The 15,498-nt window shown below is 40.9% G+C and overlaps 1 protein-coding gene across 6 annotated transcripts in view; it reads right to left on the reverse strand.

The window, feature by feature from the left end:
* The window catches only part of adgrg6 (adhesion G protein-coupled receptor G6), a 93,690-nt gene that overhangs the window by 73,542 nt on the left and 4,650 nt on the right, over nucleotides 1-15,498 (reverse strand). For all 6 annotated transcript variants that reach the window (XM_048250980.1, XM_048250984.1, XM_048250983.1 and 3 more), the window contains exons 2-3: nucleotides 10,032-10,120; nucleotides 1,413-1,757 (exon numbers count right to left, since the gene is read on the reverse strand). In XM_048250980.1, coding sequence (XP_048106937.1) covers nucleotides 1,413-1,757; nucleotides 10,032-10,120 — 434 coding nt within the window. The remainder of the gene's footprint in view (nucleotides 1-1,412; nucleotides 1,758-10,031; nucleotides 10,121-15,498) is intronic.

Consider the following 15,498-nt stretch of genomic DNA (forward strand, 5'->3'; position numbering starts at 1 on the left):
TGTAAAGCAGGTGTTAATGAAGCGTACAAAGACTGCTCCTGAAAGACGCTCATTCTGGCGCCTAAATACTCCAAATTTTGTAAAAGCAGGTGTTAATGCAGTTGTAAAGCAGGTGTTAATGCAGCTGTAAAGCGTGTCGCGCCTAATTATGTATTCAGCGGTATGTACAAAAAAGACTGCTCCTGAAAGCGCCGCGTCTATTCTGCGCTAAAATACTTCCGCCTTGTAAAAGCAGGTGTTAATGCAGCTATGCAAAGCAGGTGTTAATGCAGCTGCAGCTGTAAAGCAGGTGTTAATGCAGCTGTAAAGCAGGTGTTAATGCAGCTGTAAAGCAGGTGTTAATGCAGCTGTAAAGCAGGTGTTAATGCAGCTGTAAAGCAGGTGTTAATGCAGCTGTAAAGCAGGTGTTAATGCAGCTGTAAAGCAGGTGTTAACGTATGCGGTAAATCATTGTGATGTATAAAATAAACAGGCCACAAAGATGTCAAAGCCAAATCATTGTGATGTATGTAAAACAGCTGCTACAAAGATGTTTCAGGTCATGCATATGCATGGATATGAAAAAGGGCACATTGGGTTTCAGGTCATGAGTTTAGCAGCTAAAGAGGATCCAGAGGAGGGGAGTTTTAGCATAAAGAGATGGAGGGAAGCGAAATCTAATTATGTATTCCAATTATGTAAAACAAAAGACTGCTCCTGAAAGCGCACGTCTATTCTGCGCCTAAATACTTCCGCCTTGTAAAAGCAGGTGTTAATGCAGCTGTAAAGCAGGTGTTAATGCAGCACATTTATGTTCCATATGACACAGCATCTCTCTTCACAATGTCTCTATCCAAGTATAGTTAGGCATTTGGGTTCATTTGGGTATCCAATCCATTAATACCCAATCCGATCCATTAATGGCTACCAATAGATTTGGTGACCATTCAAATACCGATCTTGAGATTAAGAACAGCACATCCTAAATATAATGATGACAGCTTGCATGTTGTTAATCTGTTTAAATTATAAACAGTATTCAAATAAATGAATCAATGCAAAAAAACTAACCAAGTGTTATTAATCATATATTAAGATTAAAAAATCGAATTGGTATTGTGTCATATCAAGAGAAATTTGCTTAATGCACTGGCACCCAAATTTGCTTGTTTTCATGAAGTCTTAAAATAAATTGAACTCTTATTTAATTAAGTCAATTGATTTAATAATGGTATTAATAGGCAAGTTATACTAAATCCAATACAAACTACATTGTATTTAATCTTAATATAAGAGTAATAAGATTTGGTTAGATAAGCAGTTTTTGAAGTGAATGCATTAAATTATACATTGCAAAAACATTTTTTTTAAATCATGAATGTGTGAAGTGCATACAAGATACTGAAAATATATTAACTTGCTCGTAGACATACCTTGTTTGTAATTGATACTGAATCCCTTTTTTTGGACACTAAAGTCCGAATTAAACGACACCTCCATCACATTCCCACTTGAGTTTAGTGTCAGTCCATTGGCTGTAAGGCCACAAAACTTAACATCATTGGTTCCTGTATTCACAATAACCTTGTCATAGATACAACCCAGAGCCTCTTCAAGCTCAAAGTCGAGAAAGGTAATCTGCACAATAAATCCAGCAGGGGCCCGTAAAGTCCACTTGCAACTCTGACTCTGGGGGTAGTCAGAGGGGTAGCATGGAGATGTAAAGCTTCCCTGGGGATCGGTAAACTCCAGATTGCAGTTCCCTTGACAGCTCAACACTGCCGAACCAAAACAAGGATATGTCAGAACCAACCAAGTTGATCAACAGCGGAAATAGGATCACAGCAGACAGAGCGAAGGAGAGAAGAACAAGCCAAGTAATTGCAGTAATTGCAGGGACAGTGTGAGTGGACAGCCAGTGAGAAATGGGCTGTTAGACAGCAAAAAGGTGCAAGGAATAGAATATTCAGAGAGCTGGGACAAAGCATTTGTTGCTATCTGTTGAGCTGAGCATTTACATATGCCACACGTGCAAAACAGAATGTGGAAAATTACAAGATGCTAGATTTTTTCTTAACCTTTTTCAAATTTGACGATACAATGAGACGTTGTTTTCTGACATAGGACATTATGTAGACCTAAGACCTAGCTACAATGACTATCTCAATGAAGCTATACCTTTTTGTTAATAATCACTCTGCAAGTGAATGATAGACATATGTTGGCTATGTTACAGTAACTTCTATATCCTAACTATGGACAGATATCTGCTAGCAACAAGCTTTAATCAGTCGAAGCACATTTTTAATTTATGGACTAGCCTTGCTATGGTGTCTTCCACACAGATTAATCACTTGCAGACATCAGGATGGGTAAATACAGTTTTTACCATCAAACTCTGGAGAAACCGCAACCATTTGGATAGCTGTCATTGTTAAAGTTTGACAGACCTTCCTTGTATAGAGACCGTTGCTAATGTAGGATTGGACAATAGCCATTCTAGGATGGAGTTTTGCAAAGAGATGTTTGTAGCATGACTTTACCCAGCATTCCTAGCATGATGTCTCTAAAACACCACAACTAGGCAACCACTGTTAGCCTGGATGCTAAAATAAATGTCTGAAGGACAACAGAACCTAAAAGAAGATACAAGCATTCCTGTTATTCTGTCCAAGTGTCCAATCAATCTGTGGTTTGACCCAGGGGAAATTGCTGTAGTAATTATCCAATGTGATCCATATGGACATCCAAATAAATGTTTGTCCATAAATTCATTTTCTAGAAGGGTCTTTCAGATACAACCATCAGATATGATCTGTTAAGAATTACCCTTACATCAAAATGGACTTCTTGAATTCAAACAAAGTAAACCAATTTTACATTTCAACAATTCAGATGGTGTTTGGTGTGAGAAACCAGTTGGTGTAAAAATGTGCAATTATTGTCCCAGATGTGTAAAGGTTCTACTCTTTGATTCATGTCATCAATAACTGAAGTTGACTGTATTAACTTTGTGGGCTACAATTGGTAGAAAATAACAACTAAGACAAAACTAGGGCAAAAAAGGAAAACACTTAAATGTGTATCCTACTTGGTTGAAAGACAAAAATCAAGTTAAAATGACCAAATCTGCAAGTCAACAAAATTATGTAAACTACAACTTCAAACAGAAGTTGTTGAACTTGGGGATTTAGAACACCTTGCCTTGTACTTCCTCCCCGTTTAGCCAACACAGACAGAATGACAAACTTACACATTGCAAAAGTCAAATGGACAACATGCATGCACCCATGGTCGGATTATCATGACCACAGGTTCTGGGCTCAAAATCAGAAAGCCCCCCGTTCCCCCTCATGCACGCACGCACATACACAGGCAAATAGTACCCTACAAGCCCACTCTTGTGAAAAGCACAACACATATATACAGAGCATATAGAACCACGCACGGCAAGTTAAAACATTTTAAATTCTTCGGAAATAGTGAATTTGTAAATCAATGCTTGGTGGTGTGTGTGTGTGTGTGTGTGTGTGTGTGTGTGTGTGTGTGTGTGTGTGTGTGTGTGTGTGTGTGTGTGTGTGTGTGTGTGTGTGTGTGTGTGTGTGTGTGTGTGTGTGTGTGTGTGTGTGTGTGTGTGTGTGTGTGTGTGTGTGTGTGTGTGTGTGTGTGTGTGTGTGTGTGTGTGTGTGTGTGTGTGTGTGTGTGTGTGTGTGTGTGTGTGTGTGTGTGTGTGTGTGTGTGTGTGTGTGTGTGTGTGTGTGTGTGTGTGTGTGTGTGTGTGTGTGTGTGTGTGTGTGTCGTGAGTGTGTGTGTGTGTGTGTGCGCATGAATGTGTGTCTGTGGGTTTGGATGTGTGAATGCGTGTGTGTATGTCAATTTGTCTCCATCTCCTATAGAGCCTGACTGATATGGGCGATACTGATTTCGATATTTGAGTTTTTCAAAAACTGATAACCGATCGGCCGATGGTCACTTTTAACAAACCAATGAAAAAATAATCTCCCATAACAATGTTCGAATCAAGGTGGGGCATTATGTATTTGAATAGGCCTAACTATCTAGGTTCCTAATGATCGGTTCTTCATAGACAGTAAATTACCTTTTAGAATAGAAAGAATAGTAAGAATCAAAGAGGTCTTTGTTCGGTGTTAACCACATTGCCAATGAGTCTATCCTTTTAAGTACCAGTTACTTTACTTTACTTTTAGCCTTTGTAGCCTAAACCATGCTCTTCCTTACTTGAAACACCTTTGTTGAAATGCAATAAATTGAAGACTGAAACTAAGGAGTAGTCTAGTGGGTATTTGGGAATGAACGTTAGCTCAGATGCTCACATTTATTTCATGTAGACTTTTGTGATCTTAAAGCAATATTTTACAAAACACTGACAGGGCCACCAAAGACCAAGGATCAATCGGTGTGCATAGGCCTACAGCAGAGTTGTCTCACTAAGTTCATTTGCCTATTCAGTTATTGTGATTTGTGTTTGCCTATAGTCCATAGGGGGCACTACAGCCCCCACCTTCATTCTGCTGAAGGGCACTTCTTGCCATTTCGCTTAGACCCCGACAATCTCCGCTTGCGGATATATTTTTTCAATGTATTTGTCCTGTCTTGGTGTCACAGGTCTTGAATGGCGCATTATAAATAAAATGTATTATTATTATTATTATTATTATTATTATTATTATTATTATTATTATTAAGTGCAATTGGCAAAGCCTCCAACATGGTCAGAAAGCTCCTACAAACACACTAAATCAAGTAGGCTCAACAGGATCTGTGAAGACCCAACACAGGACATAGCCTGGCTAGCGCCACCACTTCTCAATGAGACATGGTCTGGGAACCAAACGTTCATTTTCTCGTATTTGAAAAAAATGCCCAGATCCGTTTATTGGGTGCCACGGATGTCTATCAAATGCGTCTGTGCATAGCTCATCATCGTCTTGCTTTCCCCCTTGTTCTGTGATTGGTCGCCTATCTCAGGCGAAAATTTGCTCCATGGTCTCCAGGCTGCCTTAGCAGCGTGAATCAAATCGCGCGCAAGGCAGCATGGGAACACCCAGGCTACACATGACATGCCTACCCAGAATAATCATAATAAGTAATTTACCAGCATGTTGCGTACCTAATAATGTGTCGCAGTAGCAATATCCAAGGAGCTTTAAGTTGTCCTAACGTAGGCTATAAAGCCCATATAGCCCAGGCTATGTTAGAAATCTTGGCATGTTAGTGCAACCTGCGTTGTGTTTAACCTGCACGATTCAGCCCTGCACACGCCCGGACTCGAACCCGAGAACAGCAGCACCTCGGATCGGGAGGCGAGCGTGCTGACAGTTGACCCAATAGCCCAGGCTACTGGCTCACATGCCAGCAGCACTCTTGAGGCATCGGGGAGTGAGGTTTACCAACGTTCCATAAGCACAGCTAAGCTAGCTGGCATCCGTTACATTGTAACCCCGAAACTGACATGGGCATTTGTTGTTTGTTCTCTCTTATTTTCTCAACGATTTGTTCACACATCGGCTCATATGGCCAGGATAATGTGTTGTGCTACAAGGACATGTTTGACATTTAAATATGTTCCGCATATTTTTATTTGTTTGTCTCCAGTTGATATTTGGAAGTGTATACGTTATCAATCATGAAACGTCAACACAGCAAGTTAACATTGAAGGCAGTTAACATGTAACACCGGCAGTCAGAGCGATGTGTGACCATCCGATGAAAAGTCGAATTTACTCAATGAAATGGTAGGAAGTTAGTCATCTTGTTGTCTTATATTCAAAAGTAAGCATGTTAAATTATTGGAATGAATAATTTGGAATGGATGGTGGGGTGAGTAGTTCTTTCGCTCGGAAATGAAAATATGTAGCCTACACAGTCTTGTACCTTTTCCTTTTTTTGTTTGTCTTTTTTTGCTCAACATGAAATGTTGTATGATTACGAGTCACGTCATAGCTGGTCAGCCTATGTCAGGGTCTAAAATTCTTTATATGGATTTTGCCAGACGTCAATTAGAAAAACGAATGGGTAACTTATGTCCGGAAGCTAAGCTCTCTCAGAGGAGGGGCAGGACTGTTGAGCTCTAGAGCCAAAGCCTGTTTACGGAGAGCCGGAGCACTCCCTATTAACTCCATTGTACCTGCAATCTGTTGCAGTTCCGCTAGGGGCGATCACGAATAAGTGCAAAAACAATGGGGGTCTATGGAGCTAGACGGCTAAATTTGTCTCTTTCACCTGGTTGTCGATGAAAAATCGAAGATTTGGTTGTGGTTTCTGAAAGCTCACTATAGGTCACAAGTTGAATGAACGAGTACTTACGTCCTTTTGATTTCTTACAGGTTGGGTCTTTGTTGCCCACAACACACTAGCTTTCTGCTAATGAATGACGTCATTGACGCATTTGAAAGGGTTTTTAGAACAAATAAGTGACTCAAAAAATAAAATACTCAGCGGTGTGTATTCTCTTTCGCATGCAACATTCACATTTCTGGGCAAAGTCTGAGAAAAGTGGATTTGAGGGGTACAGCTCCATAGACCTCCATTAATTCTGCACTTATTCGTGAGCGCCCTCATGTGGAACCAGAAAAGGAACTGCAACCAGTTCAGAAACCGGAAGTTTTCCGAGAGTGGCGCTTCTCCCCTTATTAGACAATAGGCGAGTTCGACTTCGACTGAGTCTGACTTGGTCTGGCTTTCTACGTAAACGTGATCTTCAGAGGCTAGCCGGGAGGAGCTACAACAGAGGGCAGCTCATCCCGGACAGGCAGGCTACAGTCTGCCTGGCGGACTCAGCGTGAGACATCAGCGAATTTTGTTTGCAATAAACACAGCAAAACTTTCATTCTTACTCATTAAAATGAGCATGATGACTGACGAAATAAATTCTTATGATGTAGTTTAAATAAACCACTGCTGTCATACAGTTAACAGGCCTGCATTGTAGCACATAAATTCAATATCAAGTGTTTCCCCTATATGTGTGTCTATCTATTTAGCCAACAGCAGAAAATAACAGAATATCTAAACGTTTTCAGTAGGCTAGCCTACTATTGTTGCAGAAATCACATATTAGAAGGTATCCCTTCGATTTCTGTTTATTTTCGCATATTCCAACATAAGGAAGCAGCATGAGACTCCCGTCATAATCATCATGAGGACATTCCTCCCAAATGGCCCTATCACGTCTTTGAACTGATGTCATGAGGGCGTGTTTCAGCTCGTGGAAGGCAACTGCAAGATCTGTCTGCAGGCTAAGACTCCCGCAATATTTTAAAGGGACACCAGGCAACGTTTTCGTGTTAATTACTCATCTTCGTTAGTCGGTATATGGTTAAATGACTCATTACAGGGCGAATGAAGACTCTCTCGCCCGCCCTACTGCCTGTAGGAAGAATATCCCGCTTGTAAGTTCAGTGTATCGTACCCGGCGACCGAAGCAGTTTCAGTTTCCATCCTGCATCCACAGCACAGAGGGAGGCTAACGAAACGCTAGCGATTGTTGCAAACGTGTGTATAATGGCAGAGCCGCCGAAGAAGCAGCGAAAACCCTTGACGAAAGATGCAAAGAAAAGGAAAAGAGCTTCAGACCGAGCGAGGGGGAGTTTTGTAGTCAGATCTGCACAGATCTGCCGCAAGTCGAACTCGCCTATTGTCTGCTAGAGCTCAAGAGTGACCGTCCACTCCGTTTCCGGAAGTAAAAATTCCATTCAGTTTTTGTTTATTTGTTTAAGTCATAATTTGGTTGTTAAGTCCGACGTCACAGGCCCAACAGCTTTTTCATCAAAAAACTAGCGCAGCCAGACGGTTTTCACAACTTGTTTCACCTCGGTTTTAATGAGAGTAAAACAAAATCTTAACTTAATCTAACGCTTAACTTTAACAGAGCAGCCAGATGATACAATCAAGGGTAACGTCCAGGCTTCTACGAAAAATAGGATTTAATTAGGTTGAGGCAACAAGTGAGTAGTAGGATGACAATTTTCTTAAAGGCTACTTTGAATAGCGGAAAAAATAGTTTAGTGGAAAAAAACGAGCGGCTCTGAAAGCTGAAAGAGATTTATTATCCCATTACTGCATCATCAATTAACAACCAAATATATAACTGACTGTACACAAGGTAGACCTAAAACTATATATGTGACAATGAAGGGACTCTATATAGAAGACAAGTTAATACGATATCAACTTTGTTTTAAGAAAAAAAATATTTTATTCGTCATTTTGCAGGAAAGCATTATACTACCCAAAATCCTGTGTAAAGGGTGGAAGTGTAAAAGCAGCTTCTTTGATTATTAAGACAAAGTCCTTTAAGCAAAGTCTTGCCACTTGGTGGCCATCTTGGTAACATCCCCAGGCAGTTATTTCGGACTAACAACATCAGGCTCCTCCTCAAATGAACGGGGAGGCACAATCTCCAAATAGGGTGGTCATATTGATATAAAAAATACAGAAGGGGGAACCTGTGTTTGAATATGAATTGAACGGTATAAATACCTCCCCTCCAATCGCTAAAATAAGGTGAAAAATACATTATTCTTTACATTAACATGATCACTGTGCATGCACCAACATTTCCGACATGGCTAATACAATGTTGACGGGGAAGTAAACAGAAGGCAAAAGGTCAATCATGCCGTTTTCAACAATGCTGTCACTTATATTACAGGAAGGGGCGGGGTGTGTGTAGTGAACTATGAACTATACCATTTCCCAGCGGGGTGTGTGTAGACAACTATGAATTAAAGTATAAGTATATATACTCTTTTGATCCCGTGAGGGAAATTTGGTCTCTGCATTTATCCCAATCCGTGAATTAGTGAAACACACTCAGCACACAGTGAGGTGAAGCACACACTAATCCCGGCACAGTAAGCTGCCTGCAACAACAGCGGTGCTCGGGGAGCAGTGAGGGGGTTAGGTGCCTTGCTGAAGGGCACTTCAGCCGCGCCTACTGGTCGGGGTTCGAACCAGCAACCCTCCGTTTACAAGTCGAAGCGCTAACCTGTAGGCCACGGCTGCCCCTAAAAAAATAAGAACCCATGGGTCTCGGGTTATTTTGGCCCATGTGGCCAGTTGAACCTCAGAATACAGTCTAACCGTCGGCACGTGGCTGTCAGCAGTTGGGCTTTGCGCCGGCATTATTGGGAGGCGGATGGGGCTGGTGGCGAAAGGGTGTCGAGTCCCTGGGAGACCGCCTATTATACCATTTCCCCAGCGGTATACTTAATACTTAAAGTGCATCTTAACAAGGTTAGTAGTATTGAAAGAGCTGATTGCATTAGGTAGAGAGCATGCTTGTGTTAGGTGCATTGTGCATAGGTGCAGATCTGAAACAAACAGTAGAGCTTGCACAAACATGAAAAAGTCACATAAAAAGACAAAAACAAAGTAAGAAAGAAACAGCACTGTAGAACCTGATAATGTAATAAATCCCAGATAATGTAATAACCCTGATAATGTAATACAAATTTGCACTTGAATCCATTGAAAATGTAATTAAACCTGATAATGTAATAACTTCCCGATAATGTAATAAAGTGCATTTCCCAATAATGTAATACACTTAAAAAAAACATTTTAAACACAGCGCCCCCCAGAGGTCAAAGGTCACAAGACCCTCATTATGCTACTGTGTAAGTGTGGTGCTATTTTGAGCCTTGTTAGTGGTATAGAAATGTCTTTTTACTGTACGTGTGCCCCGAAGGCTAGCGTTAAACACTAATTAGCGGTTTGCAATAAAACTGGTCACATTCGACTAGCATGAAAATAAATCCCAGTGAACGGCCGAACTCGGTATACATTTGTTATTAACCCCAGGTTCATTTTGCGCCGGAATTGTCCTTTAAGGATGCTTTCGAGCTAGAGTTGCCTACACAGTATCACCACTTGAACCCAAGTAACGTGTGGTCTGCTGTTAAATTATTACAATATTAGGGAATTATTACATTATCGGGTTCTACACTTTGTGAAAATTGACATCAAGAGTATGGCAAATCAGTCTTCAGGTAATAAATGGCAAGTAGGAGGAAAAATGTTCTGTGTACCTGATTGTTGGAGGTATATCAACTGCAGGGCGACTGGGAACAAGAGCTGGACCTTCCATCTTGACCACCTTCCAGTGATTTCAAGCATCCTGAAACATATGATGTAGAAAAAGTAAAATAATGCTAAAAAAGGTGCAATGTATGTGGAAAAGTGAGCACTCTTCTGGTAGGCTAGCTTGACTGGGCTGAGGGTACATCGCATGCAACCTAATTCCATTTCACTACATTTTTTACAATAGTATCTCACTGGTTTAATTGAGTAAAAAGAGGTATACAAGATCATTATGTTAATCTCACAGGACATGAACACAGGAAAGCAAATCAAACCTTGAAGGAAAGCAAATTTATTCTGAGAAATGCATCATAAAGGAATAAATATATTTATAACAAATGTACACAAATATTTGCACCCCTGTATTTAACCCACTTTGAACAGCATTCACTCTTCTACTATAGTCCTTTTTCCATAAGATTTTTAAGCGAATTAACTCTTTTTGTATATATGATGTAATTTTGAGTGATATTGTATGCAGCAAAATGGTTTTCCATTCAACAACCATTCAACGATTCTAGCTTATTAAAATGATGTCATCATGTCCCTGTTAATGCACATTTTTCTACTGTGCTGGACATTTTTCCAACAGATGTAGCGAGCACTTCTAGCAAATGTATCAAAGGTATGGAAGACTATTGTGAGGTGAACGTCTTGGTGCGCGAGACAAAATATAGATTTCCACGCTAGCTTTGTGAACATTCTGAGCAGGGGTCACAGTAACTTACATAGCTCCAACCCTTTTCCATCACATTAATATCAAATGAACTCTCGCTAATCCACCTCTGGCGAGCGAATAAACTTAGCACGACAAAACCGACGTTACATCGATATAAGTCCTTTTACATCACGTGTCGTACTAACTTTTTGATGTGCATAGTTTTTAAGCTAATTAACTTTTAAATGGAAAAGGGGCTTATGACATGCAGTAGATATTGATTTAAAATGGCCAGTTATTTCATGGAGTTTGTGATCTCATACACTCTGTTGAGGTTCCCAGGGCCTTTGGAATGAAAAAAAGCCCCACAACATCACAGATCCTTCATCATACTAATCAGAAGCATTTGGGGTTCTTTTCAGTATAGTCATTCTGTATGCCAAACAGACGTGGGAAGTAAGTAAGTACAACTACTCAAGTACTGAATCAATCGTTGGTAACACTTTACTTTAAGGTATCTACATAAGAGTGACATGACACTGTCATGACACAAATCTAACCCTAACTTGTCATGACAAAAACACTTACACAAGTCATAAATGTTTATGACATAACACTTCTGTACTCCCAAGTGCTATTGCGCCACACATTGTAGTTCTCTTGTTTATTCGCTTGGAAAATCGCCACGTTTCATGTTGTGTGACCTTACACATTTTTATCAACTACTCGTGCAACTGTATTTAAGTAGGGAAAACGTGGATGTTTTTGATTACTGCTATCTTCCTCCCTCTATGGCTACGTCTGAGCCCGCCAGCATACATGTAGCAACATTCTAACACATTCACGCCACGCACCAGAGCGTTTGAGTGCACGTACCGACATGGGAGAGGTATGACTCAACTCGTGAAAGTTAAGGAAAGAACATATATTACTACTGACATTGGGTGGCGTGTTCCTTTAAGTAGGCTAAATTGTCACGTGCAATAGTGTGAGGGCACAGCTATTATTAGCCTTACAGTAGCGTGACTTTGAAGCGGATGACTGACTATGCAGTTTCAACCATGCAATGAGTCTTTTTCTGCCCCCTAGTTAATACCTGGGAGTCAGTTTAGAGTCACTTAGATAAGGTGTCACTATAGAATATAATTAATGTATTTCTGGGGAAGTAAGGGAAGTTCTGTGTACACTTGTGCAAAAAAATGCGCTACGTCAATGGAAAACTTTTCCTGGTCCCTAAAATGACGCCAGGATATTTCTAAAAGTTCGTACTGAAAGGCAAGTCTTTCACATTCATATTCGGTTACATCTGCCAAGAATGAAAGAGAGCTGACACGTTGAGTAACGAGTAATGAGTAGCCTAATGAGTAAATTAGCTCTACCGTAAAACCTTATAGCGGCGTGGACAAAGGGAATGACTGCTAATGTGTTTAATCTTCACCTCAATAAAGTCAGGGCTTAACAGTCAAAACGTGAAATTTGTTCACAATATAAAAGTGTATACTGTATACTGTCAAATTATGCGAAAACGTAAAATTCAACATTTTAACCCATACGTTTGTTTATCGTGGATTTTCTCAAAATAGCACCATGCGCAAAGCGACTGGTTTCGCCTTGCAGGGTCACATATATAAGTGTTAAAAAGAAATCCTGTGGTAAAAATATTAGTTGTAACACATCTTCTGATATACATTTAAACAAAAATACATATTTTATAGGTGAGGTAACGTTCAATCTAGAGTGCCGGCCAGAACATTGCATAAGGCCAGGATGTGTATTGAAGCACAGAAATGCAGAGGCAGGAGGATGAGGGATGATACCACTTGTATTCAAATCAGAAGTAATGTAGACTACATGAATGCATATGTGTGGTTTGGATATCAAATACACCGTGCAAACCAAAGAGAAAAGTTCAATGGTTACGCACGCACACACACACTTAGCTTCCCAAAGCAGGCTAGCAACAAGGTAAGCATGAATATGCTAACATTCGTTCCCCTCGTTTCCCCACAAACTGTACTCCGATATTGCAAAGTCATGAACAGCCATATGCAAACTCATCAATTAAATAAACAATGTGTGTTCTCACATTTGTCCATTGGCAATGACGTAGGCACTGGTACTCTAAATCAAATTAAAAGACACGGAATAACAATTGAACCGATACATTCATCCCGTCAACAACAAATCCTGAACCAAATAAGATAAAAGTCCAGAACCTTTTTTACAGCCGTCCCCAAATGTATATGGTACATTTGCACCAAACAAAAGGCAACACTGTACTAAGCTGAGCATGCTTAAAGAGGCTGGCTGTTATCTTCAGCTGGAAGAGCAGGCAGGATTACCAGCCGGGCAACGGGTTGGGTGTACGCTCTATCCTTGACCTTCACGTCCGCAGACCTGATGTGACCATCAGGGCTGGGGTGAACCTTGATGATGTGCCCAGTAGGCCACAGGGCCCTAGGGAGCTGGGGGTCCATGATCATTGCAACAGAGCCCTCCATGACATTTAGGGCTGCAGCTATCGATTATTTTTGAATCGAGCACTTGAAGTAATGCAGTTTTTTTAAGGGTTATAATAATTATGTCTGGGGTAGGCGATAGGTGTGGTACCCTAACACAGTGAGGTGAAGCACACACTAATCCCGGCGCAGTGAGCTGCCTGCTACAACGGCGGCGCTCGGGGAGCAGTGAGGGGTTAAGGTGCCTTGCTCAAGGGCACTTCAGCCGCGGCCCACTGGTCAGGGCTCGAACCGGCAACCCTCCGGTTACAAGTCCAGAGTGCTAACCAGTGGGCTACGTGTACCCCTGGTGGTACGTGAAGGCACTCCAGGGGGTACGTGAGCTTTTAACCCTTAAAACCCGATTGACGCAAAGTGTGTCAAAAAACACACCCTTTTTTCCCTGTTACATTGCTCCGCAACTGTTCATCACAGTGAGATGAAACCTTTATTGTGTGACAGAGCAGAAGTGGGACTTTCCAACGAGACAACGCACTTGTCTGTACGTTAAAGTATGAAAATAAAAAAAATCATGAAATTAAATCAAATTGCATCATATTTACAGTCTTTACTTCTCTGTGTTCACCTGCGCACTCATTACTCTCGTTTGAATTATTCGCGAACCTGTGAACGCATAGATATGGCAAGCATATCAGATGAAAGCGGAGACACAGGGCTATCCATTGCATTGGTAGCAAGTATGTTGATCCTTCTGGCTTATGAAATCAGACGAAGTGACTACAAAATAATGACGTCATGTACAAAAACCAATGCTGCACACCCATTACTCTCGTTTGAATTACTCGCGGACCTGTGATCGGATAGATATGTCACGCATGTCTGGGTTATAAAACTGACGAAGTGACAAGCAAAATAATAACTTCATATAGCTTGACTTACCTCAAGTTTTTGTCTGTTTTTGTAGTAAAGCATGTTTATAATCCAACGCTATTGTGTGTTTCTCTATGGCAAAGAATGTTCATAATCCGGTTTTGAGATCCTACCAAATTCCTGCATGGCATCCAATTCAACGCTCATATTGCATCCCAATTTGTTCGGCAAAGAAACACCTTTTTTGCCTTTACTTTGTTCATGGCAATGCAGTAAAAAGTTGTAGAGAATCATGAGTGCAGACACCATAGGCACACACAGGCTATACTATAACATGTAAACTCGGGTCAAGTCAGGTCAGATCAGTTCGTGTCACAGATATGGAGCGCAGAAAGGTCATTAAATTACTAAATAAAAAAATGCCATTTATTTCTGTAAGGCACACACACACATTTCTGTAAATTGCTCAGCCCCAGAGAATTCCTCGACCATGGCAATGATATTGCCAGATCCAGGACAGAAATGCATGTAGAGCTATGAGCTTGCTGTGGTGAGATACATGTCAAAATATAAGAATTTTTATAATACGCTTTTTATATTTTAATTCTTTAAAAATCAAAATATCATGAAATGATGGCAGATCTGGATAGCCTAGACTCTGCTGAAAAAAACTATATATAATGTGTGTGGCACTTACAATGACCAGAATAAATCCTTATGAATAAAGGTAGTAAAAATGCCCTAAAAACAGCTTAGAAATTATTTAATACATATTTCATGAAAATATAAGTTCATAAAATTAATTTTATATTTCAGTAGGCTATTCAATTTCATAATCCTAAAAACCCAGAGTCCCCCCCATACCAGGATGGTTCGACCCAACCTGTCACATGCCACCCGCCATCACCTGTCAATCACTGTCAAAACTCAAACAATGGAGTCGTGGTTGAAGTTTATGGATGGAGTCATGGTTACAAAGTTTAAGAAATTAGACACTGATGTCACAGTGTTCTGTTTTAAGTCTTGTTTTCTCAACTAAAAATGCTTTGCGCTGGTTAGGGGGTACTTGGCTGAAAAAATATTTCACAGGGCGTACATCACTGAAAAAAGGTTGAGAACCACTGCCCTAACCTAACACCGGGAGTGTGTGTGTGTGTGCTCGGATGAGCTCTCCGGTCTCGTCAAGCTCTGGGGACAGGTTTAGGAGACGGCTACTGCGTGGGACTGGCTTCCCTGTCTTAAGGAGACATGGGACTAACTTCCCTGTCTTAAGGAGAGTTTATTAGGGAAACTGCCGCGCTGGGCCCTCCTTAGGAGAAGTGCCTCGGCCTGGCGATAATCCATTCAAGCAGCAATCCTCTGCAGCTGCCCCATGCAGCTCCTGGGCAGTGGCCTGTAGCAGTTCCTTCCAGGTGTTATAATGGTGCA

The sequence above is a fragment of the Alosa alosa genome, chromosome 8 (assembly GCF_017589495.1).
Source record: "Alosa alosa isolate M-15738 ecotype Scorff River chromosome 8, AALO_Geno_1.1, whole genome shotgun sequence".
In the NCBI taxonomy this organism is placed as follows: domain Eukaryota; kingdom Metazoa; phylum Chordata; class Actinopteri; order Clupeiformes; family Clupeidae; genus Alosa; species Alosa alosa.